This window comes from Natator depressus, chromosome 11, assembly GCF_965152275.1.
Source record: "Natator depressus isolate rNatDep1 chromosome 11, rNatDep2.hap1, whole genome shotgun sequence".
Lineage (NCBI taxonomy): Eukaryota > Metazoa > Chordata > Testudines > Cheloniidae > Natator > Natator depressus.
Genome location: NC_134244.1, coordinates 59,970,511 through 59,997,133, shown reverse-complemented (window position 1 = coordinate 59,997,133; position 26,623 = coordinate 59,970,511). Strand labels below are relative to the sequence as shown.

At 40.2% G+C, this 26,623-nt stretch overlaps 1 protein-coding gene across 1 annotated transcript in view; it reads right to left on the bottom strand.

The window, feature by feature from the left end:
* Positions 1–26,623, bottom strand: part of NBEAL1 (neurobeachin like 1) — a 126,037-nt gene that overhangs the window by 86,414 nt on the left and 13,000 nt on the right. Inside the window, exons 3-8 of the mRNA XM_074967960.1 lie at positions 23,295–23,386; positions 13,014–13,175; positions 11,363–11,444; positions 10,291–10,418; positions 3,114–3,196; positions 449–534 (exon numbers count right to left, since the gene is read on the bottom strand). Of these exons, the coding sequence (XP_074824061.1) occupies positions 449–534; positions 3,114–3,196; positions 10,291–10,418; positions 11,363–11,444; positions 13,014–13,175; positions 23,295–23,386 (633 nt within the window). The remainder of the gene's footprint in view (positions 1–448; positions 535–3,113; positions 3,197–10,290; positions 10,419–11,362; positions 11,445–13,013; positions 13,176–23,294; positions 23,387–26,623) is intronic.

The following is a 26,623-nucleotide window of genomic DNA, read 5'->3' as shown; positions in this document are numbered from 1 at the left end:
AGTTTTAGGGTGGGTCTACACTTAAAACGCTGTGTCAGTGCCACTGCTGTTGCACTTCAGTGAAGATGCTACCATGCCAACAGGAGATTTTCTCCCGTTGGTGTAGTTAATTCACCTCCGCGAGAGGCAATAGCTATGTCCATGGAAGAAGGACACATATACACACATGCATACAGTTATTATAACTCCCGACTACTCTTTGGGGCAGGAACTGTCTCTTAGTAGTCTTACGTAGCACTAAGCACAATGAAGTCCCAATCCTAGTAATACACACAACCAACTAATCCATATTCAATTGTTGATACAGTCTGTTCTGCAATACACTCTTGTCTTTTGATAGATACCCTATAATCCATAAACCATAAAGTTTTCATGAGGAACAGAAGATGAACCCTACAGGTTGTAATAGCTGAGATTACTTTATAATATTTTTCAATATTCTCCTCACCTGTCCACCAGCCACAATGGCTCCAAAGAGATGTAGCAGGCAACACTTGAGGCTTTCCTTGAGATGTTCACTTTCTTGAAAGCATTCTATTGAAATAAGAGAAAAAGTGATTTGTGTCCCCCAAAGTAAGGAGACTCATATCTTTTAATCTCTCTCCTCAAAAGAACATGAAGTACCACTTATAAACAGGCTTAAAAAAATACAATATGGAAAGGCTCGCACTGATTTCAGTGCAGCTGAAACAGTCCCAAACTGCCTGATCTTGCTCCAGTTCAAAAGTCACTGGGAAAACTATTGATTGCAATAGTGGTATTCACAGGCCCCTTTTCCTGCATCTTTGTTCATACCGTAACTTGACATGAACCACTTACAAACAGCCTTAGGAATTTTTCTGAGCAGTAAATGTTAACCTGGAACTTGTTGCTATAGCAATAACCATAGACACACAGAGGAGCTGCAACCTAAACCACAAAGGATTATTTTGTTTGGAATTAGCCCTGTAAGAAACTTCCAATAATGTCACAAGCCAGCAGTTAAAATGTCACTTTTGAAGAGCCTAAATAGTCAAACAAAAAACAAATGAAAAATACTAGAATAATTCAATGCAGGCTAAAATAAAAAACCACATCTATGTAAGAGGAACTAGCTTAACATTAGTGCCAAGCATATACTAAAACCATCAGCCCACTTTAACAGTGTATGGAGAAGTACTCCAACCTGATGAAGTGTTGGTAGCTATTTTTATTTCTCCAAGTTCATTCTAAGCACTTCTCTTTTGCTCTTACACACTAGTGCATTTTTCCATACATACAAAGGAAAAAAAAAAAAAAGAATTACCTGCAATCATTGTTTACAGAAGGTAGCATTTATACCAGATCCCCACTCTTCAATACATGGCTTCTGCCCATAATTAGGCTGAAACACCTCAACCTTAGAATATGACTCATATGCCAGTTGTTCCTCTTACCCACTGGGGAGGCATAATAGGCAGTAACTGCCTCTACCATCAATTCCTTCTTATGAGAAATGAAGCAACACAAAACTCATCTTCAACTATACAGGGAAGTTTGATGGGTGGATAAATGAACTAGGCAACAGCGGAGATTTGTTCACAAGGATTTATTGATTTTATTATCAGAAAGAAATGTAAGGGAGCATTCATTAAGGCACCAAATCAGGACAGCACTTAGATATGCACTTAAGCGCCAATGGATTCAATTCAGTCTCCACTGTCCTGAATAAAGAGGCTTTCCTGAATCTGGGCCTAAAACAGGGAGATTACATCCATTGCATATACAGCTTTTTTTTTTTAAACTTTCATGTACAGCATATCATTTTCTTGTTTATGCATAAAAAGAAAAACCTTATTGTTTTAAGTTATTAATAGGAAGAACTATCTGAACAAAATCTGAGAAAAACTGTTTTAGAAGGCTGAAGTCAGTTGGCCTACACTTAAAAGTTTTGTTCGCATGGCTATGTCAGTTAGACATGTGAAAAAAATCACGCTCCCCAACCAACACAGCTATGTCGGCAAAAGCACTAATGTAGACACAGATGTACCAGCAAAAGTGTCCTTTTGCCAGTACAGTTTATTTTGTTTGGGGAACTGATATAAACTATACCAGCAAAATAACTATTTTTGCTGATACAAGCTGCACCTGCATTGCTGACATAGTTGTGTCATGCAAACCCTTTCTGGTGTAGACAAAGCCTAAGAGATGACTAAAAAAAGTAGCTCGGACAAGAACAGAACATGGGAGGTTTCATCTGTCAGTAGATACAAACTAACAGAGGAGGCAGTTATTGGCAGTTATGCGGCATCAACAAATGTTTTGGCCGCATGCAGCTGAGCGCATTTAACAATTCAGGGCGTTGAGTTCGGGATATTCTGTTGCCATTCATCCAGAAAGCTCTTTTGCATAGTACTTCCTACCTTTGAAGAACAGGACAAAACTTTGTAGAGTGTCCTACAATTACTGTATGTCCTAGACATATCAGTCTATGTAATGGTGTCTCAAAGTACAGTACATGGCTCTTGAGGGTCTCCCCTTTTGGTTTCTCCTGAAGCCATTTGTAACGCTAAGAACATTTGAACTCTAAAATACACAGTTGTCACAGCTACATTTAATGAGCTGACCAGAAGAAACATAGCTTAGCACCGACGTTACCAAACTATGGTCCAAGGAGCATTTGCTGGTTATATGATTCTGGCTTTCCTTTTTTCCAGTGGCTAAAACACTGAAAATACATAAATACTCTCCTAATATTACTTTTCCATGCCATAACTTCTGCTGTTGCCACAGCGATGTTATGTGAACACAGGTGGAAAGGCAGGTTGCACGTGCCACAGCAAATGAGACAGTAGGTGAGCCATGAGACCATTTCTTTGTTAAAATATGGTACGCTGCACCATGAAAGTGTTTGAATGATCCAGACTGAGAAAGTCCACAATACCACGGATGATGATGGCATGATGGCACTCCAAACAAAGCCAAATTCTTTGGTATAAAAAGAGGTAGATCAAACTTCAATAAGCCCTCACCTTTGAAAGGAAGCACGTGGCTTTTGGCACTTATGAAATGTTTACAGTGGGACTAGAACTATGACACCAAGAAATTTGTTCCTTGAAAGGTAATCAGTAACACACACTTTCAATAGTACTTACGGTAAAAGAAAGGGATGAATTCCACTGTGAGGGAGGCCGGTTTATACTTCTGTCTGCTCTTTTCAACACTGCTCAAGAGTCGCCTACAATCAAAAAAAATGATACATGAGAGAAGTTAGAGATGGCACCAATGTTTATTTCTGCATAGGTCATAAATACACTGCAGAAACAGACTACAGTATCTTTATCCCACAAGATCAAAAAGAAAGAATAAGTGTTTTCATCCTGAAAACTGAGTCACAGCTAGTCGTGTGTTCGCTGCTCCACACTTAAAATGGCTTAACATTTACAACATGGTTTTGGTTTATTAAAAAGAGAAATCTGTTATTTGATCTTAATTACAGCAACCAAGCCACCAACTTTACTGCCAAATTTCTACACCATGCAATTTGAAAATGGGCAAGAAACTTTATGAGGGGTTTATTATGGAAAAAATTTAATTTTAAGGAAAATTACTCACTGATACTGCTCTTAAATTTTTATTTCAACAGTGATTATATTAGCATTTTAATCTCATAAAACCAAAACGATTCCTTCTGTCATACTTCTCTCTGTTCATTCTGGCTTCCATCTTCTACCAATTCAGAAAAAATAGCTCAGTTTTTAGAGCAGAGAAAGACATTGAGAGCTTGAAGTGTATCAGTTGCAATCAATCTCTCTCTAGATAAATGTTCAGTCTTTTCCTTTATAATACATGGGTAGGTGATATGTATTTGTTTGCATGTACAAATGTATTTAAATTGCATATTTTACACATTCAGGTAACTATTGTTATAGAATATTGTTTCTATAGTATCTAATTCTTATGATTCATTGTGAACTTCTGTACCTTAATTAAAAAAACGTTACGAGAGTGAAAACTCCTACCCATTTAAAATGTATAAGCACAAACAATGAGACAATAAGATGCGTTAGACATGTTAAATTTGAAAATACTTTTGTAGTATGGAGAAGGACCACCATGGGAACTGTGGTGTCAATTAATGTCCTGTTGCATGAAACCAGAATTTGTGTGTCCTGCAAAAATATAAGAATCACAGAGTCTGAAGTACAGAATCATAGAATCAGAACTGGAAGGGACCTTGAGAGGTCATCTAGTCCAGTCCCCCACACTCAAGGAAGGACTAAGTATTATCTAGATTCTAGACCATCCCTGACAGGTGTTTGTCCAACCTGCTCTTAAAAATCACCAACGTTCGAGATTCCACAACCTCCCTAGGCAATTTATTCCTGTGCTTAACCACTGAGAGTTAGAACGCTTTTCCTAATGTCCAACCTAAATCACCCTTGCTGCAATTTAAGCCCATTGCTTCTTGTCCTATCCTCAGAAGTTAAGAACTATTTTTCTCCCTCCTCCTTGTAACAACCTTTTATGTACTTGAAAACTGCTGTCATGTCCCCTCTCAGTCTTCTCTTCTTCAGACTAAACAAACCCAATTTTTTCAATCTTCCCTCATAGGTCATGTTTTCTAGATCTTTAATCATTTTTGTTGCTCTTCTCTGGACTTTCTCCAATTTGTCCATGTCTTTCCTGAAACGTGGCACCCAGAAGTGGACATAATACTCCAGCTGAGGCCTAATTAGCACTGAGTAGAGCGGAAGAATTACTTCTTGTGTCTTGCTTACAATACTCCTGCTAATACATCCCAGAATGATGTTTGCTTTTCTTGCAAACATGTGTTACACTGTTGACTCATATTTAGCTTGTGATCCACTATGGCCCCCAGATCCCTTGCCGCAGTACTCCTTCCTAGGTATTCATTTCCCATTTTGTATGTGTGCAACTGGTTGTTCCTTCTTAAGGGGAGTACTTTGCATTCGTCCCTATTGAATTTCATCCTATTTACTTCAGACCATTTCTCCAGTTTGTCCAGATAATTTTGAATTTTAATCCTATCCTCCAAAGCACTTGCAATCCCTCCCAGTTCGGTAACGTCCGCAAACTTTATAAGTGTACTCTGTATGCCATTATCTAAATCTCTCCTTCGTCTTCAAGTAGTGTCCTTACGGGTATTCCACTTTTGGCGACTTCCTAGCAGTAATCCTTTAAGGGGGTGGAAGTTTCAGAAAAGAGTCCATCACTGAAGAAAGGACTGCGTTGTCTATTGCCACATCCGATCTTGCAGCATGAATTAGGGCTTGGTGGTCAGAAAACACTGGCACTGAGGAGCATGGTGCAGCCCTACAGATTTCAGCAACCAGAACATTTTTGAGTAGAGCTACAGATGTAGACTGTGATCCCTAACAGAGCATGCAGTCACTTTTAGGGGAGGTGTAACCTCAGCAAAACGGTAACAGGCAATAATACATCCAGAGATCAATTCAGAAAGTCTCTGAGTGGAGACTGCCAGACTGGCACTCCCTTAGGTCTATCTGCTACAGAAACAAAGAGTCTAGCAGTCTCTCTGTTCAAGTAAAAGGCTAACACCCTCAACGTTTAGCATATAAAAAGCAGACTTTTTGTGTAGACTCATGCAGCTTAGGGAAAAAGAAAAAACAGAAAGTGACTAGCTTGGTCGACATAAAATTCAGAAGATGCATTAGGTAAGAGTTTTCAATGAGGCTGTAAGGATACCTTCTCCTTGGAGAACAAAGTAAAGAGGGGGTCTGCCATTAGAGTCATCCCAATCCTTCAAGCAGCAGTGATTGCCACCAAGAAGACTGTCTTCATCATAGACAGATGTAACAGTGAGCACATTGCTAATGGCTAAAAAAAGAGCTGTTTCATGAGACAGTTAAGAACCAGGCTGAGATCCTAAAGCAGTGCAGGGGCTCTAATATGCAGAAAAATATTAATAAGTCCTCTTAGGAATCTTGTGATGGTTGGATGAGCAAATACCTAGAAACCTTCCACTGGCATATGGAAAGCTGTTACTGTTGCGAAATGAACCTTGCCGGAACTCACAGAAAGGCCTTAATTTTTCAATTCCAATAGGTAATCTAAGACTGAGAAAAGAGACAACCGGATGGGGAAAAAAAGGCGCCAGTTACACCAAAGGTTATATATTCTCCACTTCTGAAGATAAATATGTCTAGTGGATTCCTTTCAGCTATTTAAGAGTATCTTTTGTACTTCCAATGAACATGTGATCTCTAGGCCTGAGAACCATTAAGGAACCAAGCTCGTAGTTGCAGGATGTTAAAACTGGGGTAAAGCGTCTGACCCACAAGCTGAGACAACAGTCGAGGTTTGATCGGGAGCCACCACAGAGGGCAAGAGGTGAGTTTGAAGAAATAAGGAAAGCTAACTTTTCTTGGCAAAGTTGGTGCAATCAAAATGCCTTTGGTTTAGTCCTTTCTGATCTTAAGGACATTTAAGAGCAATGGAGTTGGAGGATATGCACAGAAAATACCCTTTTTCCATGTGTAACAGGTTGCTCTACTCACCACTGGATGGCGCCAAGTCCTGGCAGTTCTAAGGATTAGCTCAGAGAGGCCAATGCTTCTTCCATTGGTTACATCCCATTAGCTTCTCCTCTGTAGCCCCTCTCTCGCTCTCAGGACCCGCAGCTGTCCTCTTCATCACTCAGCCCTCCAAATGCTATTGTGGTTTCCCCTTTCCCGGGGGGACAGAAGGGGGAACTGTATGAAGTTTCCTGCTCTCCAGTAGTCTCAGGCAGTCTTCTCCTTCACTGCCTCACTATACCACTCCTGCAGTGGCTGGCAGGGGAATCCTGGGCCCATCCTCTACTCCAGGTTCCAGTTCAGGGATCCTCTACTCAGCAGCCAAGGTCTGTTCCCTGCACCTTGCTGCCTTTCCCTGAGCCGCTTCCATAAATCCTTGCCTTCACCACTCCCCGGGGTTTGTCAGTCTTTTCACTCCCTTCTCCCAGGGAGTAACTTCAGGCAACTCATCTCTGCAGCCCCCAAACATTCCTTCCTTCTCCCAGGGAGTGACTGCAGACTTCTGCCCCCTCCTCTGCTTCCAATTTCCTGTCTATTGTAGAAGCCTCACCTATCCCTCACACGTGATGTTCTCATTAATTAGCTACCTCCAGCCTAAAGCTCCCGTTTGCAGACTAATTAGCTGATTTGGCCCACCTGGCCTAAATCCAATCTTGCAGGGCCAGTGTAGGAAGCACACCCCATCATACCATGTAATGAGGAAAGCGTCTCCTAGAGATTGGGAATTGAATCTCCATCTAAAACAGAATTTCCTACACTTTGTGTTTGCTGCTATGGCAAAAAGGTTGACCTCTGGAAATCCACAAGCTAGGAATATTTTGTTGAGGACACGAGAGTCCAACTCCCATTCGTCATTTAGAAAGACTACTCAGGTCATCTGCCATGGTGTTCTGTATCCATGGGAGGTAAGAAGCCAAGATGACTCTCCGCTTGGCTATGCGCCAGTTCCAAAGCTTTATCGCTTTGGTACAGAGTGAGGGGGAATGTGTTCTGCCCTGATGATTGATATACTACACACATGCTATGTTGTCTGGCATGATCTTTTTGGACTTGATTTTGAGTAAGGGAAGAAAGTGGAGGCAAGCATTTCTGACAGCCCTTAATTCCAACAGGTTGATGTGAAAGAGCTGTTCCTGTTGTGACCATTTGCCTTGGGCTGTGCATGGGCCCAAATGGGCTCCCCATCCCAAAAAGGTAAGCATCCAATGTTAATAAGAATGTAGGGGGATTCCAGCTGAACAGGATTCCTGCATAAATTTTGGATGGATTCATCCACTAGGTGAGTGACTGTAGAACCTGACTGGATACAGATATCTGTGTTTGCTGGGTACAAAAACAGTACTGAGCCACCCCTGGAGATGTCAAAGATGCAACCTGGCATTTTGTGTCACAAAAACACAAGCTGCCATGTGTCCCACAGCTACAGACATGTCCTTGCTGGAACCTGAGGGCTGAGCTACATACATGCTTTGTATAAGGCTCTTTCAAGCAAGGAATCTTGTCGAGTGGGAGATAAACTTTGCTGATGATTGAATCCAGAAGCGCTCCTATAAAGACATTTCGTTGGGTAGGGGGTCAAGATCGATTTCTCAAGGTTTATCTTCCTTCCTGAACTTGTTTGAACTGCTTGACCATAACTCATGATATGACCGACTCTTGAGAAGCCAGTCATTGAGGTAGGGAAGACAGTTATTCCTAGATGACAGAGGTATGTAGCTATGACTACAATGATTTTTGAGAATACAATGGGGGCAGATGAAAGGCCAAAAAGTGTAGTACCCAATATGGGTAATGATTGCAATTGAAAGTGAAATGAAGAAATCTTTTGTGATAAGGATGAAGTACTATGTGGAAATAGACATTTTTGAGGTTGAGGGTCACAAACCAGTTGCCAAATTGCAGGAAGGGAATTATAACTGCTAGGGAAAACCATTCTGAATTTCAAATGTCGGACATACTTATTCAATTGCCTGAGACGTACTATTGGCCTCCAACCCTCATTTTTCTTAGATATCAGAAAATATCTTGACTAGAACCCCTTTCCTCTGTATTGAAGTGGAACTGGCTCTATGGCTCCTAAACTCTGGAGTGACGAGATCTCCTGTGTCAGCAACTGCTCTGAGAGAGGTCCCTGAAAAGGGATGGGGAAAGGGGTTGAAACAGCAGGGTGGAGGTAAATTGGATAGTATAACCTGAAGTAATGGCCTCCAATACTCATTTGTCCAATGTTATACCTTCCCATCTTTGATGAAATAGAGAGGCAGTGACCAGATTGAGAAAGGGGGGTTGTGTCGTGCAGCTGATAAAACCTAGTAATTGGGTGGTCTGGTCTCATGACCAAACCAGCAAAACTGGCGTTTGCATGATGAAGGCTGGGATAAAGCAGTCAAGGTAGTTGCAGGCTTTTTCTTTGAAAACCTCAACCTCTTAAGCCAGTGCTTCCAGGTGGAAAATAGAGCAGGGCAGGACCTTTGTGCTGATTGAGACATGTTAAACTTCCTTTTGCAGGCATGTATATCCCTAACAACCTAAGTGTTGCCCTAGAGTAGGTTATGAAGTGAGTCATCCACGGAATCTGCAAAAAGCTTCTGGCCATTGAAAGGTAAATTTTCCACAGTTGATTGATTCCAGTGAAGCTCGTCTCTTAGTAGTAGTATTCTTTCGTACTAAGCCCTTTTCTGCTGAGGTATGGGACTTAGTTGGAGTCTTAACAGGCTTCATGGTTCTTGAAGTACTCAGAGCCTCACTAGAACTCCTCTCAGGGCCTGAGGTCTCCGTTGACTGGATCTTATTTGATAAGGAGCTCTCTATTGTTTTCCTCCACTTATCTCCTTCCTTTCCCCATATTTTGGGCAGCTGTAGTAGGGAAATTTTGGTTATCCCTTGGAAAAACTGATGGATTCATAAGGCACCATTTTCTGGGAAAATAGGAAAGCCACTATAAGAAATTATTACTAGTAAATTTTCAGATGAAGACTGGGCACACATTTGATTCAGCTATGGAGGTCATAGTGCAACAGCTTCCAACTAAATGCAGAGCCTTTTAAATTTTGTTTTGACACTGTGGTAATGAATATCACAATAATGCTAATAAAATAACATCTGTTTTGTAAACAATAATTTGTATACTTGAAATGTTTAATAAATGTTTTAAAAGTAAGCAGGAATATGTAAAGATTTGTAACAGATTAATTATTTCCTCTCAATCTCTATTTTTAGTACTAAAATAAAGGAACAGGTAGCATCTCTAGCAAAATCATACACTATTTCAGGTGATTAGAACCCAGCATAAAGCATACATTGCTAATCTGCTTCTAAACATGTACCTCAGGAAGTCCTCAGCTGGGACCCTGACTATCTATTCTCTCCAGAACTTTCAAATAACAAAACTGGGTTTTTATTTGATGGAATTGGATAGATTAGTACTCCAATACTCTTAGTGGCAGTGTAGTACAGAACCCTAATAATTATCAGTCTGTTTCATAGTATTGATTTTGGTGCAAAGAGATACTTTCTTGATTCCTTCATTCATGTTCTCAATACAGAACGTATCTTTGGGGAAGCTTATTGGTATCAAATCTAGTCCTCACTGCTACCAATACCAGTAGCTGCTAAAATGCAAGACCGCAAGTGTATCAGTGTAATTATGTCTCATTTCAGCTTGGTGTGGGGTGACCATGGTTGTGTTGAAACCATTAAATAGAACTATAATAATATTTTAAAGAAATTATCCTTACAATATTAGAATTTACCATATGAGGTAAATACATACCCTGCAATTTGCTGCCTCCAGTTTCGATACGGATCATAGAGACTTTCACAAAAAGCCAGTGCATGTCTTACAAACTCTTCTACAGGCGACTGATCTGCCACTTCTTTCTCTTTTGTTTTACTTTTTAACTGAGAGAAAAGAAACAATTATGATCAGAACGCTTCTAGGAACGCAAATTTTGTGAACAAAGAAGTCCACCGACGGAGTTAAGGCTGGGATTCTCCAGAGACCTTAAGGGTGTTGGGCATCCGATTCTCACTGACTTTCAATGGCATATTTGAATCTGTCTCACTTAGGCTCCTTTGAAAATCCCAGTCCAAGCTTCAATTCCTTCTGCTTTATTGAGATATGCAATATACAGTGTACGAAAAATAATCATCAACTCAAAGGTTCTACTATCTCCATGATATACGTGCATAACATTCACTGACGCTAATGACAATTTCACATGTACACTGTGGGGAACAGACCTCCACAATTTTAAATATTCCCTACCCAAATACTTCCTAAGTAGGGCTGACATTTCAACATAAACTGAAGTATTGAAATCACCTCTTAACTAAAGAAACCAATTCTTCTAAAATAATTCTTTTAACTTCAATTGCTTAGAACACATTTTAAAACTGTTCTATTAAGACTTTTCAGATGCTTGTAAATAAGCCGTGAAAAAAAAATGCATTATTGATCAAGAACAGGGATCGCTACATATAATCATGCAATGATTGAGCCTTCTCTTCAGCCTTTTTATTAAATTCTACACTCATCCAACTTAGAACAAATTCTGAATACTTGGCTCTTCTAGACTACTCTCAACTAAGGATTGTAAAGCCCTTTTGTATATATAAATAAAAAGCCTCAAATCATTGCAATAAGGTGGGTAGGTATTATTGTTCTGATTTTAAAGATGGAAAACTGAGGTACAGAAAGAATGTGTGACCTGCCTAAAGTCACACAAGAAGTTTGTGGCAGAGTTAGGAAGAAAATCCAGACCCCCTAGCTCCCAATCTTGAGCCCTCAATCCTCTTTCTGTATTTCTAGCAGCAATGTATACGAGAGTTGTAATTCCACGTACCTGCTGAATGTAGAGTGTAGTCATGGTGATGATATGGTTAATGTAGGAGCAAGTCCCAATCTCTTCCACATTAGCCAGATTTCTGTAGGAGCAACATGAGCCACAGTTGTTTGTATATTGTAATATTATTTGAACAGGCCTCTGAAGCTTTTTTTTTTTAAGCATTCAATATAAAATACACAAGTGTCAATATTTTTAAAATATCGACAAAAATAATACACTGTAATGTTTATTCATCACACATTAATATACTATACATATTTGTCTTCCAGCTAGAAGAAAATTAGAGGACAGTCAGAGCTCCAGCCATGTCTGTTTTATCTGGAATCTCAGATTTCAGAAGTTAAATTGATTCACAGAGCATTCTAAACAAACAAAGAACTCAGAAATGGAATCTGATACTGAAGACAACAATTATTCCTCTGACATCACGAAGAAAACTGGTGACTTAGGCACAAATGGTTTCTAAACTCCGACTGAGTTTTCCACAGGCCTATTACCAGTTTTAATTACAAAAAAGATAGGCATCTGAGTGTATATTTTTAGAAAACTAAACAAATCATACAAGGCAAAAGAAAACCACTCCTGCTTGCATATTGTAGGTGTTACAAACATATTTCTCAACCCTTGAGGCATGTGAACTAAAATAAAGAGTTCAGCGACAAACAAGGATATTTTTTCCAATGACTAACTAAAATTGACAAAGCACAGAAATCTGAAGCTACAGCTACTACTGTTTCCTTAACTTATCCTTAGAATTTTAACACAATTTGGGCACAACTGTCTCTTGCCATACAGTGCCTTTTCATTGTTCTGGCAGGGTGAAAGGACCACAGGGTCGGAAATGGCTCCTGAGGAATGCCCCCAGGAAAAGGAGATTTCTCTGGCCAGAGTAGAGCTGCGTCCTTTCTAGACCCCATCCTGGGGACATATTGGAGGTGACTGAGGAGTGGACATGGCCAGTGACAGAGCTTTGCTCATTTTGTAGATATTCCTCAGGGGACAGTCACAGAGTGTAAATCAGAGCAGCTCTGTCTCAACAGACATTGTTAGAAATAAAACTGTTGTATTCTAAATTACGTTAATGAACAATTTAAAATTTTGAAGGAATGGACATTTTTAGACCTCTACTTATATGGTGGTTTGGTATATGGTTAAGCAATATCACAAAAATTAAGATCAAAGTTTCAAAAGATGCCAGTAATACAAAATAAAATATTTCCCTAAACTATTTAAGGGACATGTAAATATGTTAAGAATGTGAATCAACTTTTCCTGGACAGTTCTCTTGGAAATTATTTCATGGCCAAAAACATATTAGCAATCTGCTTTAAAAAAAAAATCAATCTTGTTTCTGTTATGTAACATAAATTTGAAAGTTCATATACACAGTTTAATTACAAATAATATGCTGTCATTTTCTCCATTCAATCCCTCTCTCATTGTGGCCTTCTTTATCCATATTACTGTTGGTTTTTTGTTTCATTATACCATGTGCGTTGACTGCAATATGGAGAGTCTCTGTCTCTACTGGGCAATGTTTTGTCACACTGTATGCGTATCAAAAATCTCTATCTATATCATTAAGTGAATCAAGATTTCCCAGACAAAACAATACACTGGTGAAAGCAGCAGCCAACCAAATAAATACCTGCAAAGTATAATAAAGAATTTGACAAGCAAAAGTGAGAGGGCTTGTTGCCCCTCTTCTAGTCCATCTGATATTTTTTGGACACATTGTAGCAGCTGAAGCCTCAGGACCTGCAGAATATTATCAGGAAGTAGTGATATTCCAGGAGGTACATCATCCACCCTTTAAAAAAAATACACAAAATAATTAACATATGCAAATGCATTTTTTTATTAATACATCTTGTGTATCTGTGTGCACTGTTTCAAGCCACTATAATACACATGTTCCTAAACTGGGGCTATTGGTGGTTCGCAAACATTTGCTGGCAATCCACAAAAAAAAACTGCCTGGTCACATTGTGCCAGCTCTTCCTCCTTGTTCTCAGCTGTTAAATTGTGTTGAAAGGCAGCTAAAAATACATTCAATGGTTTTCTTAACGTTACTTTTTCAAGTAAGTAACTGCTGTAAGAAAAACTAGGGGGAAGTGGTCTGTACAATCCCAAATCAAGGAGAAGGTGGTCCAAAATATATTTTCTATATTAAGGTATGGGCCACCCTATTAAATTTTTTTTTACAATCACTGGTATCCATCAAAAGTAACCAAATAAATTCAATATTAACTACAACTAGCCACTGAAGCCCAATTACTAAATATCCACAGTGAAATTTTTCAGTATCCTAATTATACAAGACACACAAATAAGAAATTTAATGGTAATATTACACATGAGAAAACTAGAAAATAAGGGGTCTGGCAGACAGAAATCCCCAGCAATCCATCTGATTCCTGGCACTTGGCTGGTGCATTAATAATTGCTGCCTTATCATTACTAGTTTCTGGAGATCAAACCAGGAAATAGATTTGTTCCTCTACTTATTTTTAAAAAGCAAAGAAACAGAAAGCACAGCACTGTTATGTTGGCACAATCAATGTATCAGAATCCTGCCATGCCCAGACTTTACCCTAGGGAACCATTATGCATTCTCACCAGTTGATCGTCCTATGTTCAAAAGATTTGTGTAAAATATCAGAGAGGCTCAGAAGAAGAAAATTATAGACAAAAACAGCAGCAAGGCCAGAACACACAATACTGCTATATAGATTATTCTGGTTCAATAACATCCTGGAAATGCTCAGATGGGTTGGAGCAGCAACCTTTACTATAGACTCCTTCTGTCATTATTTCACTTGCAGGGAGTGCAGTTTTCAGTCCAAGAGCTGTTCATTCACTCTTTCAGCTGATGAAGAGATGCTCTGTGGTGTCAGCTGTCTGACTTAGCGAGGATACTTCAGGAAAACATATGGTAAATGGTTATGGGGAAAATGAAGAGCTGGGCAACAACTGGAGGACCCAGCCTGCAACAGCCTTTAGTAAGAACCAGATATGGTAAGCGAGAGAAATCAACTGCCAAAATCAGGTCGAACTCCAAAAGTGGAACTTTATTGGGGGAGACACACAACTACTCAGATGATACCGACCAATATTTAAAAGCAAAATATAGCACTATTTGGGGCAAAAATAAGATTAGTGCCATCTAGCTGAACTCAAAGTACTCATATACAGTACAGCTGTGCACACTCTCCTGATCCTTTAGAACGCTGTACAAGTGCTGTCTGAAGTAGACATACAGAGACAGAGCAACTACTACCTTCCACACAACCTCCACATAAGAAATGCATCTTTCTGTGAAGGCAGCCTTCTCTTTCTAGATACTAGTGTATATGCCCACATTTTGCATAAGCCAATGTACATAGAATCCTTTACAGGCCACGAATTTCTCCATTGATAATTTCAATTAATCTTCAGCCACGAGGCTGGACAAGTAGCTTTCCAAAAAGGCCAACTGTAGTTTCTCAGTAAGAGGTTTAAATGCTGCAAAGTAAAGTAAGCAGCAACTCCCTCATGCCATACACCCCCAAAGACAGGCTGACTGATGAGACAGAGGGAAAAAAAGCCTCAGGGAGCAAGACTGGAAGTTATTACCAATTCAACATTTTCTGTGCCACTGGGGAAAAAAATTATAACAAGAGATTGTGTGCAGAGTAAAAAATGCACGTTTTTGTAGAGCTGCTCTGACTGAAAATATAATACACGTTTATTTGAAACAAGCAAGATTTCTTATCTCTCATGGAGCAAGATTTTAGCATATCACGGCAGCAAATCAGTGGAGGGTACATAAAGCACAGTATCAGCTTTTCCCAGTATAGTTAGCGGTGTAAACAAGACTATTTCAAAGGGGAATTGGAAAATCTTTTGAAAATCTGGTGTTAACTGAAGTTTTATGTCTTTTTTCTTTTAAAGACATGGGCCAGAAGTTCATCCACAAGCCAAGATAAAATTCTAACATGTGTACTGATTCACTAGCCATCTCATTTCCTTCTTCAGAAATGTATATCTGAGCATAAGCCAGACCTGTTGAGGAAATCATAGTTAACACCAAGGGACTGCAACACAGGGCCAGGCCTGAGAGTAGCAGTATGCTCTATATTGCAGACTAAGCCTGGGGTCTGACTCAGGTTTGAGCCCAAGCACCCCTTCTGTCCACACACAAATCTCTCTGACTCAGGTCAATGAGCACTCTGGACCCAGTTCTAGGACCCTGCTACGAGTGTTGGTCAGAACCTGCATCTGACGAAGTGGGTATTCACCTACGAAAGCTTATGCTCCAATACATCTGTTAGTCTATAAGGTACCACAGGACTCTTTGCCGCTTTTACAGATCTAGACTAACATGGCTACCCCTCTTTTGATACTTGATTTCCCTTGTAACTCAGGTCCAAGCCCTGTCATTTTGCAACATGGACACAGCTGAAACCGCAGATCTGAATCAGAAGATCTGCAGAGCGCAGTATGATGCATTAGAATCATAGAATATCAGGGTTGGTAGGGACCTCAGGAGGTCAACTAGTCCAACCCCCTGCTCAAAGCAGGACCAATCCCCAATTAAATCATCCCAGCCAAGGCTTTGTCAAGCCTGACCTTAAAAACTTCTAAGGAAGGAGATTCTACCACCTCCCTAGGTAACGCATTCCAGTGTTTCACCACCCTCCTAGTGAAAAAGTTTTTCCTAATATCCAACCTAAACCTCCCCCACTGCAACTTGAGACCATTACTCCTTGTCCTGTCCTCTTCTACCACTGAGAATAGTCTAGAACCATCCTCTCTGGAACCACCTCTCAGGTAGTTGAAAGCAGCTATCAAATCCCCCCTCATTCTTCTCTTCTGCAGACTAAACAATCCCAGTTCCCTCAGCCTCTCCTCATAAGTCATGTGTTCCAGACCCCTAATCATTTTTGTTGCCCTTCGCTGGACTCTCTCCAATTTATCCACATCCTTCTTGTAGTGTGGGGCCCAAAACTGGACACAGTACTCCAGATGAGGCCTCACCAATGTCGAATAGAGGGGAACGATCACGTCCCTCGATCTGCTCGCTGTGCCCCTACTTATACATCCCAAAATGCCATTGGCCTTCTTGGCAACAAGGGCACACTGCTGACTCATATCCAGCTTCTCGTCCACTGTCACCCCTAGGTCCTTTTCCGCAGAACTGCTGCCTAGCAGTTCGGTCCCTAGTCTGTAGCGGTGCATTGGGTTCTTCTGTCCTAAGTGCAGGACCCTGCACTTATCCTTATTGAACCTCATCAGGTTTCTTTTGGCCCAATCCTCCAATTTGTCTAGGTCCCTCTGTATCCTATCTCTGCCCTCCAGCGTATCTACCACTCCTCCCAGTTTAGTATCATCCGCAAATTTGCTGAGAGTGCAATCCACACCATCCTCCAGATCATTTATGAAGATATTGAACAAAACCGGCCCCAGGACCGACCCCTGGGGCACTCCACTTGACACCGGCTGCCAACTAGACATGGAGCCATTGATCACTACCCGTTGAGCCCGACAATCTAGCCAACTTTCTACCCACCTTATAGTACATTCATCCAGCCCATACTTCTTTAACTTGCTGACAAGAATACTGTGGGAGACCGTGTCAAAAGCTTTGCTAAAGTCAAGAAACAATACATCCACTGCTTTCCCTTCATCCACAGAATCAGTAATCTCATCATAGAAGGCGATTAGATTAGTCAGGCATGACCTTCCCTTGGTGAATCCATGCTGACTGTTCCTGATCACTTTCCTTTCGTGTAAGTGCTTCAGGATTGATTCCTTGAGGACCTGCTCCATGATTTTTCCAGGGACTGAGGTGAGGCTGACTGGCCTGTAGTTCCCAGGATCCTCCTCCTTCCCTTTTTTAAAGATTGGCACTACATTAGCCTTTTTCCAGTCATCTGGGACTTCCCCCGTTCGCCACGAGTTTTCAAAGATAACGGCCAATGGCTCTGCAATCACATCCGCCAATTCCTTCAGCACTCTCGGATGCAACTCGTCCGGCCCCATGGACTTGTGCACGTCCAGCTTTTCTAAATAGTCCCTAACCACCTCTTTCTCCACAGAGGGCTGGCCATATACTCCCCATGTTGCAATGCCCAGCGCAACAGTCTGGGAGCTGTCCTTGTTAGTGAAGACAGAGGCAAAAAAAGCATTGAGCACATTAGCTTTTTCCACATCCTCTGTCGCTAGGTTGCCTCCCTCATTCAGTAAGGGGCCCACACTTTCCTTGGCTTTCTTCTTGTTGCCAACATACCTGAAGAAACCCTTCTTGTTACTCTTGACATCTCTTGCTAGCTGCAGCTCCAGGTGCGATTTGGCCCTCCTGATTTCATTCCTACATGCCCGAGCAATATTTTTATACTCTTCCCTGGTCATATGTCCAACCTTCCACTTCTTGTAAGCTTCTTTTTTATGTTTAAGATCCGCTAGGATTTCACCATTAAGCCAAGCTGGTCGCCTGCCATATTTACTATTCTTTCGACTCATCGGGATGGTTTGTCCCTGTAACCTCAACAGGGATTCCTTGAAATACAGCCAGCTCTCCTGGACTCCTTTCCCCTTCATGTTAGTCCCCCAGGGGATCCTACCCATCCACTCCCTGAGGGAGTCGAAGTCTGCTTTCCTGAAGTCCAGGGTCCGTATCCTGCTGCTTAGCTTTCTTCCCCGTGTCAGGATCCTGAACTTGACCATCTCATGGTCACTGCCTCCCAGATTCCCATCCACTTTTGCTTCCCCCACTAATTCTTCCCTGTTTGTGAGCAGCAGGTCAAGAAAAGCTCCCCCCCTAGTTGGCTCGTCTAGCACTTGCACCAGGAAATTGTCCCCTACGCTTTCCAAAAACTTCCTGGATTGTCTATGCACCGCTGTATTGCTCTCCCAGCAAATATCAGGAAAATTAAAGTCACCCATGAGAACCAGGGCGTGCGATCTAGTAGCTTCTGCGAGTTGCCAGAAGAAAGCCTCATCCACCTCATCCCCCTGGTCCGGTGGTCTATAGCAGACTCCCACCACTACATCACTCGTTACTCACACTTCTAAACTTAATCCAGAGACACTCAGGTTTTTCTGCAGTTTCGTACCGGAGCTCTGAGCAGTCATACTGCTCCCTTACATACAGTGCTACTCCCCCACCTTTTCTGCCCTGCCTGTCCTTCCTGAACAGTTTATAACCATCCATGACAGTACTCCAGTCATGTGAGTTATCCCACCAAGTCTCTGTTATTCCAATCACATCATAATTCCCTGACATCACCAGGACCTCCAGTTCTCCCTGCTTGTTTCCAAGGCTTTGTGCATTCGTATATAAGCACTTGAGAGAACCTGCTGATCGCCCCTCATTCTCAGTATGAGGCAGGAGCCCTCCCCTCACAGACGTTCCTGCCTGTGCTTCCTCCCGGTATCCCGTTTTCCCACTTACCTCAGGGCTTTGGTCTCCCTCTCCCGGTGAACCTAGTTTAAAGCCCTCCTTACTAGGTTAGCCAGGCTGCTCGCAAAGATGCTCTTCCCTCTCTTCGTAAGATGGAGACCGTCTCTGCCCAGCACTCCTCCTTCATGGAACACCATTCCATGGTCAAAGAATCCAAAGCCTTCCCTCCGACACCACCTGCGTAGCCATTCGTTGACTTCCACGATTCGACGGTCCCTGCCCTGGCCTTTTCCTTCCACGGGGAGGATGGACGAGAACACCACTTGCGCCTCCAACTCCTTTATCCTTCTTCCCAGAGCCACGTAGTCCGCAGCGATCCGCTCAAGGTCATTCTTGACAGTATCATTGGTGCCCACGTGGAGAAGCAGAAAGGGGTAGCGATCCGAGGGCTTGATGAGTCTCGGCAGTCTCTCCGTCACATCGCGAATCTTAGCCCCTGGCAAGCATGGCTTGAGAGACTTGGGTCCAGCAACTGTAAACCCAGGATTATAATGCTGTGTGGACACTCAAGCGCTGGCTTGGAAACACTGAGTCCAGAAGCCTGGATCCCACAGACATGAATTTACAATGCGGTGCAGATATACAATAGGAGAATCACTTGGAGACATGTGATGGCAGAGACAAGAACGGGGCTACGCTAGAAGAGATTAGGAGAGGTCAGAGGTGCAATTCATTGGTAACTGTGAACTGCTGTCTTTAATGTCAGACTATCAGCAAATCATCAAAACCTGGAAGTGAAAGAAGTCTGATGGATCCGTGGACCTAATGTAGTTCTCTCATTAATTTTCCCAATCTTTGCATTACCATGGGTAAACAGCTTTAATCCACCACACTAAGTGTGTGAATGGAGTCAAACCAGTCTCCAAATGCTGCAGTTTAAACAAATAGATTAGCATTTTTACAAAAGGAAGTCCACACTTAAAAATATAAAAGCTGCAGAAAATCTGACTTCACTTTTTAGCCATAAATTCCTGATAAATGTGCTATTTGTGTCTTTCATGTGTCCTAAGTCATTTTTATGTGGGTTTGAACCATAAAGTATATAAAAATATGTTTGATTTGTTTTTCAACAACTTCCTTTAAGCTTCTTTGTTGTAAATTTAACAGCATGTAAGCCAAAAACAAAAGGAAAACTGATAACATTCAAATTGCCTTCGCAGTTATTACAGTTATTAAACATAACTTCTTCCCCATTCAGCAAGGAAAATAACCTCTAACCAGCTGGTAAGACTTTACCCTTTCAATTGTAAATACAGTAAGGTACAATAGATGCTTTGAGAAATGCAAAATAGTGGAATGACAATCTCTCATGTTCAATATGCACAGATGTCAACAGATCTATTATACTGAGAAGTACTCACCTTCCCAATGGAAGTGTTATAAACCCCACTGCTTGCATCTAAACTAGATAAAACACTATCAAAAACTATAGGGAGCAATAGTGCTGAGGCATGGGGCTGCAAAAGAAGACCAACTCTACAACCCATAGTTCTTTCTCTGGTCTATAATAATACCTTACCATATATGTTTTATCCACACTTCCAGAACCAACAAATTAATGCAGAGTTTTTTGAGATACGTATTACACAAAATGGGATTTTTCAGGTTCCCAAACTTGGCATACAAGATTTAAAAGGAAATATATTTTTATGTGCAGAAAAAGATATTCTTATAATCAGACCCACTTGTGGTATTACCCATCCAGATAAAAATCTCAGTAGCGCCAACTCAGTCCTTCATGCCTCAGGGGCAAGTAAATTAGAGTTCCATGAAGTCAGTTGTGTTTTGGTCTTTTGGCTGATAAAATTGAAGTCCCATATTCTCTTCATGGACATAAATCCCATGGCATTTTTCTTGAAAGTCGGGTGCCTTAGTTTGTTCAAAATTTCCTCTCCCTGCCCTGTTCTGCAACACTCATTCCCAGCTGCCTTTCACTCAGAAACGTCTATCAAGTGCTGCATGCATATGCAGTAGCTGTAAAGCATTTTGAGATCCTATCAGATGAAAGTACACATAGTGTCTTTCCCTCCCTCAACAATTCCTCATTTCTGCTTGCAGAACACAACCACTTCCAGGATCGAAGGGAGAATTAGCTTTTTATTAAAATGTATAAAGGGGAAGCAACTCTGGGACACACATTAGAGATTAGCTTTGGTACAAGAGAATGTCATGGTGTAATGTGCAGATTATAAAGCGATATCTCCATATTTATTTTGAATTATTTGTTTCTGATTCTTTTGTATTTCTTCTCTTTGAAATACTGCACCATCAAACAGGTTTCAGAGTAGTAGCCGTGTTAGTCTGTATCCGCAAAAAGAAAAGGAGGACTTGTGGCACCTTAGAGACTAACACATTTATTTGAGCATAAGCTTTCGTGAGCTACAGCTCACTTCATCGGATGCAGTGAGCTGTAGCTCACGAAAGCTTATGCTCAAATAAATATGTTAGCCTCTAAGGTGCCACAAGTACTCCTTTTCTTTTTGCACCATCAAAGTTACAACATTTTATAATGTATGACAAAATAAATCCAGAAGGATGTCACTAAGTGTGATTATATCTAACCGCAATCAGGGGCAGAAACAGCGATTTATTGTTAAAATGAACATAATCTGTCTCATAGTAAAAAGAAAAGGAGTACTTGTGGCACCTTAGAGACTAACCAATTTATTTGAGCATGAGCTTTCGTGAGCTACAGCTCACTTCATCGGATGCATACTGTGGAAGCTGCAGAAGACATTATATACACACAGAGACCATGAAACAATACCTCCTCCCACCCCACTCTCCTGCTGGTAATAGCTTATCTAAAGTGATCATCAAGATGGGCCATTTCCAGCACAAATCCAGGTTCTCTCACCCTCCGCCCCCCCCCCCACACACAAACTCACTCTCCTGCTGGTACGGCTGTTACTCTGAAACCTGTCTCATAGTAGGATATTTATTTCTGGCCATCAAAACACAATAGTCATCTGCCCTCTCCCTTATGTTGCCTAGACATTTTCTTTCTACATCTGTTACAAAATGAGTCCAATCCTGTACAATCCTACTCTTTTAGGTCACAACACTAATCCTGTCATTAATCGCAGCAAAATACCAGATTTTATATTGAGCTCTTGAAACTATCACTCTGCACACTCTCATTGTTTTTGCACAGTTTATCTATATGTTTATGTTTTTTTCCTTTTAATCTTCCGCCATGTGGCTACTGAAAAAATAAAAACAATTATGTAGTTCATGCACACTTCCAAACACTTCTAATTTAGTCCAGTTATTCCACTGTTAACATTTCTCATACTAAACTAGATGTTATAGAATGACAATTTAGAAGTTATACACTTTCTAGGCAAAAAATACAACCTTATGGGGACACATCTTTGCCAAAGCTAAACTGACAGACTATGCAGTACAAAACAGAACATTTTTAGTTTTTGTTATAAATTGGATATAATCAATTCTATATGAATATATTATATTCACTGAGAAAAGTATTATTACACATAGCTAAGAAAAAGTACACTTTTAATCTGCTAGGACCCAATTTCAGGGTTCAATGTTTCCTTGCAACAATTGTGGACATTGCTAATTCCTAAATAAAACCTGATCCAACATTGATTGTAATGGATTTGGGACCAGAACCACAGTACAGGGAGCTTCATTCTTTGCATTCATCACTAGCACCTAAGACAGTGTAATATCAGCTATAGTACTATGGCCAACTCTCATGATTTTCCCCCCCGAGTATCACAGTATTTGGTTTTTCTTAAAAGCCCTAGTTCCTAAAACTTTCACTAAAAAAAAAAAAAAAAAAATTCTAGCCCTCATGGCTGTGAAGAAAAGTTTGAGAACATGAGCCCTGAAGGCTCAAAAACCAGAAGGCATAAAAGAACCAAACATTTGTTGTATTTTAAAATCTCATGCTTTAAATCAATCTCATGATTTTTCAATGCTTGGGGCTGGTAACACTGCTGTTGCAGGACAATGTACAAAAGCCTGAACCAAGGTCTCAGCAGACAAGTAAAGAAGCAGCTTATTTTTACAAATTTTCAACTATATTAGTCATTTTTAGAATTTTAGCTCATCCTTAATATTAAAATAATCCCAGAGATTAAATTGCAAAACTATATCTACTATCCAGATCTTTCCCTTATATATTCTTTTAAGCCACCAAAATATTATTTGACACACCAGGTTTTCTGCAGAGTACTTATTTCAACAACATACAAAGAGCTGTAATAAGTAAATTTCTGCTAACAAAAACAAATTTATGTTGATGCCATTTCCTAGTTTGATGTAAATACTGTTTACCTAGTTTTATCATTAGCAACCCAAATTTGACCTTTAAAGAATGGGACTGGGAGTGCCAGTCAAGAAATACTGGCGTGGAACAAACAATTTTATTATATATATTTTAAACAGGATCTGGAGCCCAGACAGGTTCTCTCCAGATATCAAACACAAGATGAGCAGATCTGTATTTCTACATACCTAGTAGGAAGCTTCTCGAAGTCTACATCCAGAAACTGTTCATAGCTAGAAACAAAACTGTCCAGCCAAAGCTGCAAATAATCTGGGTCTTTCTGTGAAGTGAAAGGAACACATTAAGAAAAATTGTTCTGTAGATCATCAGTAAACATAACTGTATGAGAAACAGTATTGTTCACAATAAAGAAACATTTAAAAATATTACTTAGAACAAGTAATGAGGAAAATTAAATTTGATGGGGAAAATTAAATTTTAGTCCCAAACCAAGAGACTTTCATCAGAAATTCTCAACCAAGTTGAGCTCTTTCCAATTGGTTACATGTCCATTTTAGTACTTCTCTGCTTCCTGGTATCAAACAAAATATTTTAGACAATCTACAACAAGCCTCAAATACTCACCAGTGGTTGTCAGCTTCCTAAAAGATGCTAATTTTTTTTAAATCAACATATCCTTACTAAAGAGATTTAGATAAAATGCTCTGTATTTTGCACTAGAGTTAATTAGGATGACACTAGATTCTTGTTTTAAGGAAGGTAACTTTTTTTTTTCCCCCATATCCCACTTCCTGTATCGACTCAATTTGTCCTGTATTCCAGCAATAACCATGCAAAGAATCATATATGGAATAAAAAAAATGTATAACACGTGCACTGTATATAACTTCATACCATGACCACCACATTGGGGAGTGATCTCTATTAAAAATATACTTTTCCATATTTTTCAAAGTGGTACTTCATCTCCAGGTAATATGGGGGTCAGCCTGAACAGGAATTATTTTTTGTTCCTGGTATTATGATAGCACGCAAAAGACAACTCTCAGGATTGTGCAAATACTAAAATTGTACAAATACTAAAATCGTCCCTGCTGCGAAGACCTCATAATCTAAATAGACAAGACAAAGGGTGAGGGGAAAGACCAAGTGATCACAGAACGACTGGTTGACATGTTAGTAAATTAGTTTCAGTGTCTTATGGACAAAAAGTTTTTTGTGTAAAGGCATTAAAGACTCATTGGTAGCCTATTCTAAAGTAAAGTAAAGTAAAAAAAAAATCACATTATATACCAATACTGGATGGTGACTCACTCCCAGAAAAACAGGAGCCTTTGGCTAGTTTGTTTGTCTTTTTAAAAGATTCATTCATGTGCAATTTACAAATTAGTCACTACCTGCACACCAGCATGGAAAGAAGTAGACCTGGGACTAGCAGAGAAACAAAAACTTGTTCATCTCGTTAGAGCATATTAGTTACATTCACTCTCTCTTGACTAGAGGCCAAATTCCATTCTCAGGGCACCACTAAGGGCAGTATTAATGGTTGCTGGCATTTCAGTGGGCGATGTCACTAAAGCTCCACCCCCCACCCCACCCCCAATACATTCCTATCTTCCTCTACATTCGTCCCTTACACTGCAGGGTTCAAAGTGAGTAGTTTGTAGAGGGAAAGAGGGAGGTAACCGTGGCAGAAATGTTGGAAGTAGCGTCCCCTGGGAAAGTTTGTCAGAATATCTGACATTTGGTGAACACTCATTTCAAAGGGCAAAAAGTTTTATTTTTCAAAAGTAAACTGATGAACCAGAGATAAGCCTTCCCTGGCAGGGATGCTTTCGCAATATCCAGACATACACATAGTGTAAATTCAAACATTCACATATTATTTATCATAAAATTTTGGCATTCAACTTATTTTTGTTCTGCCTTTTTTGCGTTTCCCATACTCTATTCCATTTTTGTGACAGCTGCACTTCTCCGAGACAACGCAGATCAAAAAGCTCAGAAAAAGCATGTAAAGTGGGAGACAAAACATTCTTAGTCAATGGGATACAGCTATGGAATAATCTTCCAGAGGCAATCGGGCAAATCCAGTATGACCATCTGTAGGAAATGCTGCAAAGGCTTCCTTGTTGAGAAAGCCTTTCTCCATAAGTAACACTTGTAGTATGGACATCTCTTTCTAATCCCAAACCCCTACCAGATGGGTGACACCTCCTAAAACAGGCAGGCACATAAACTGTTAATCATTTTCAAGATACTCTGTTTTATAGAGAAAATGTATTTATTCAGAATAAAAGCCTTATGAAGGCTGGCTGGTCACTGGTTAACCCTGTCACTGCCCCTGGGAGAGAATAGGATGGAAGGTCCTGAACTAAACTCAGACGTGCTAAAATGACCACAGTGAATTGCAGAAGGAATTCCAGCCTAAATCCCTGGGTCTGGAGGGAGAGAAACACAGGCTTCTACTCTGAAACAGGTGATGACTAGGGGCCTGAGACCTGAGTGGAGTGCCCTGAAGGAGGCCACAATATGATTTAAGGTGCAGTGCTATGATATATAGACAGATCTTTCCCTCCTCCCCGGTGTCTGTTCTTTACTCTTTCCTTCCCTCTCCTTCTGCTTTCTCCTTACATTGCATTTTGTTCTTCCTTCCCATTTAAGCTTTTCCAATCTCTTTGGCTCTTCTTATCCCCCTTCTCCCTCCCTCCCTCAAAATCTCACTCTCTCTTTTCTAGCTAATCACTCTCAGGCACTGTTCCCTCTAAGCTGTGCATGTGCACACAGATCCTAAACCCCGCACACATGGGAAAACACCACGTGCACAAAAATTTACACAGAAGAAATTTTCTGCACACACAGCCTGTTTTTATGTATTTTTAATTGAATTCCAATTTCCATCCAAAGGCAGCTTGACACAAATGAGTAAAAAAAATAATCTATTAAATAAGAAATGCCTCATTGACCATTTTCTAACATGATAGTAAAAATTAAGAACTTGAGTAAACGTAAATTAAGCTATACAATTGCTTGGATACATGTATATAAATATAGTGTATCTTCCTGATTAGCAAAAACTATCAAACAGTATAAATCCATATTTCTTTGCAAAGCTACATCTTTTAAATGGATATACCAACCAATGAGAATGAACCTCTCTTTAGAAAAATAAATAAAAATTACAAATGAAAAACAAAATTAAAATCAAATTTTTAAATCAAGGTTTCAATCCTGCTTTCTGATTAAAATTATGATTAAAATTGATGATTTAAATCAATCCACAGTGGCTCCTAGATGGGACCAGGGCAGCCAGCTGTTGGCTTGAGAAGTTGAATACACAGACAACCAGAAGTAAATGGTGGACAGGAATTCAGAAAGAAAATCCAAAAAGAAGTGTCTAAAAATAGCATAAAATGTTTGTAAAATGTTGCTGGCTTCAGATTAAACTATTATTAAAATATCAGATTTACTTTTCTTGATATGGTTTCAAAATTTTTAAATATAGAAGCTGTAGTCATTTATTCTCTAATAACCCTACAACAAATCATTTTCAGCA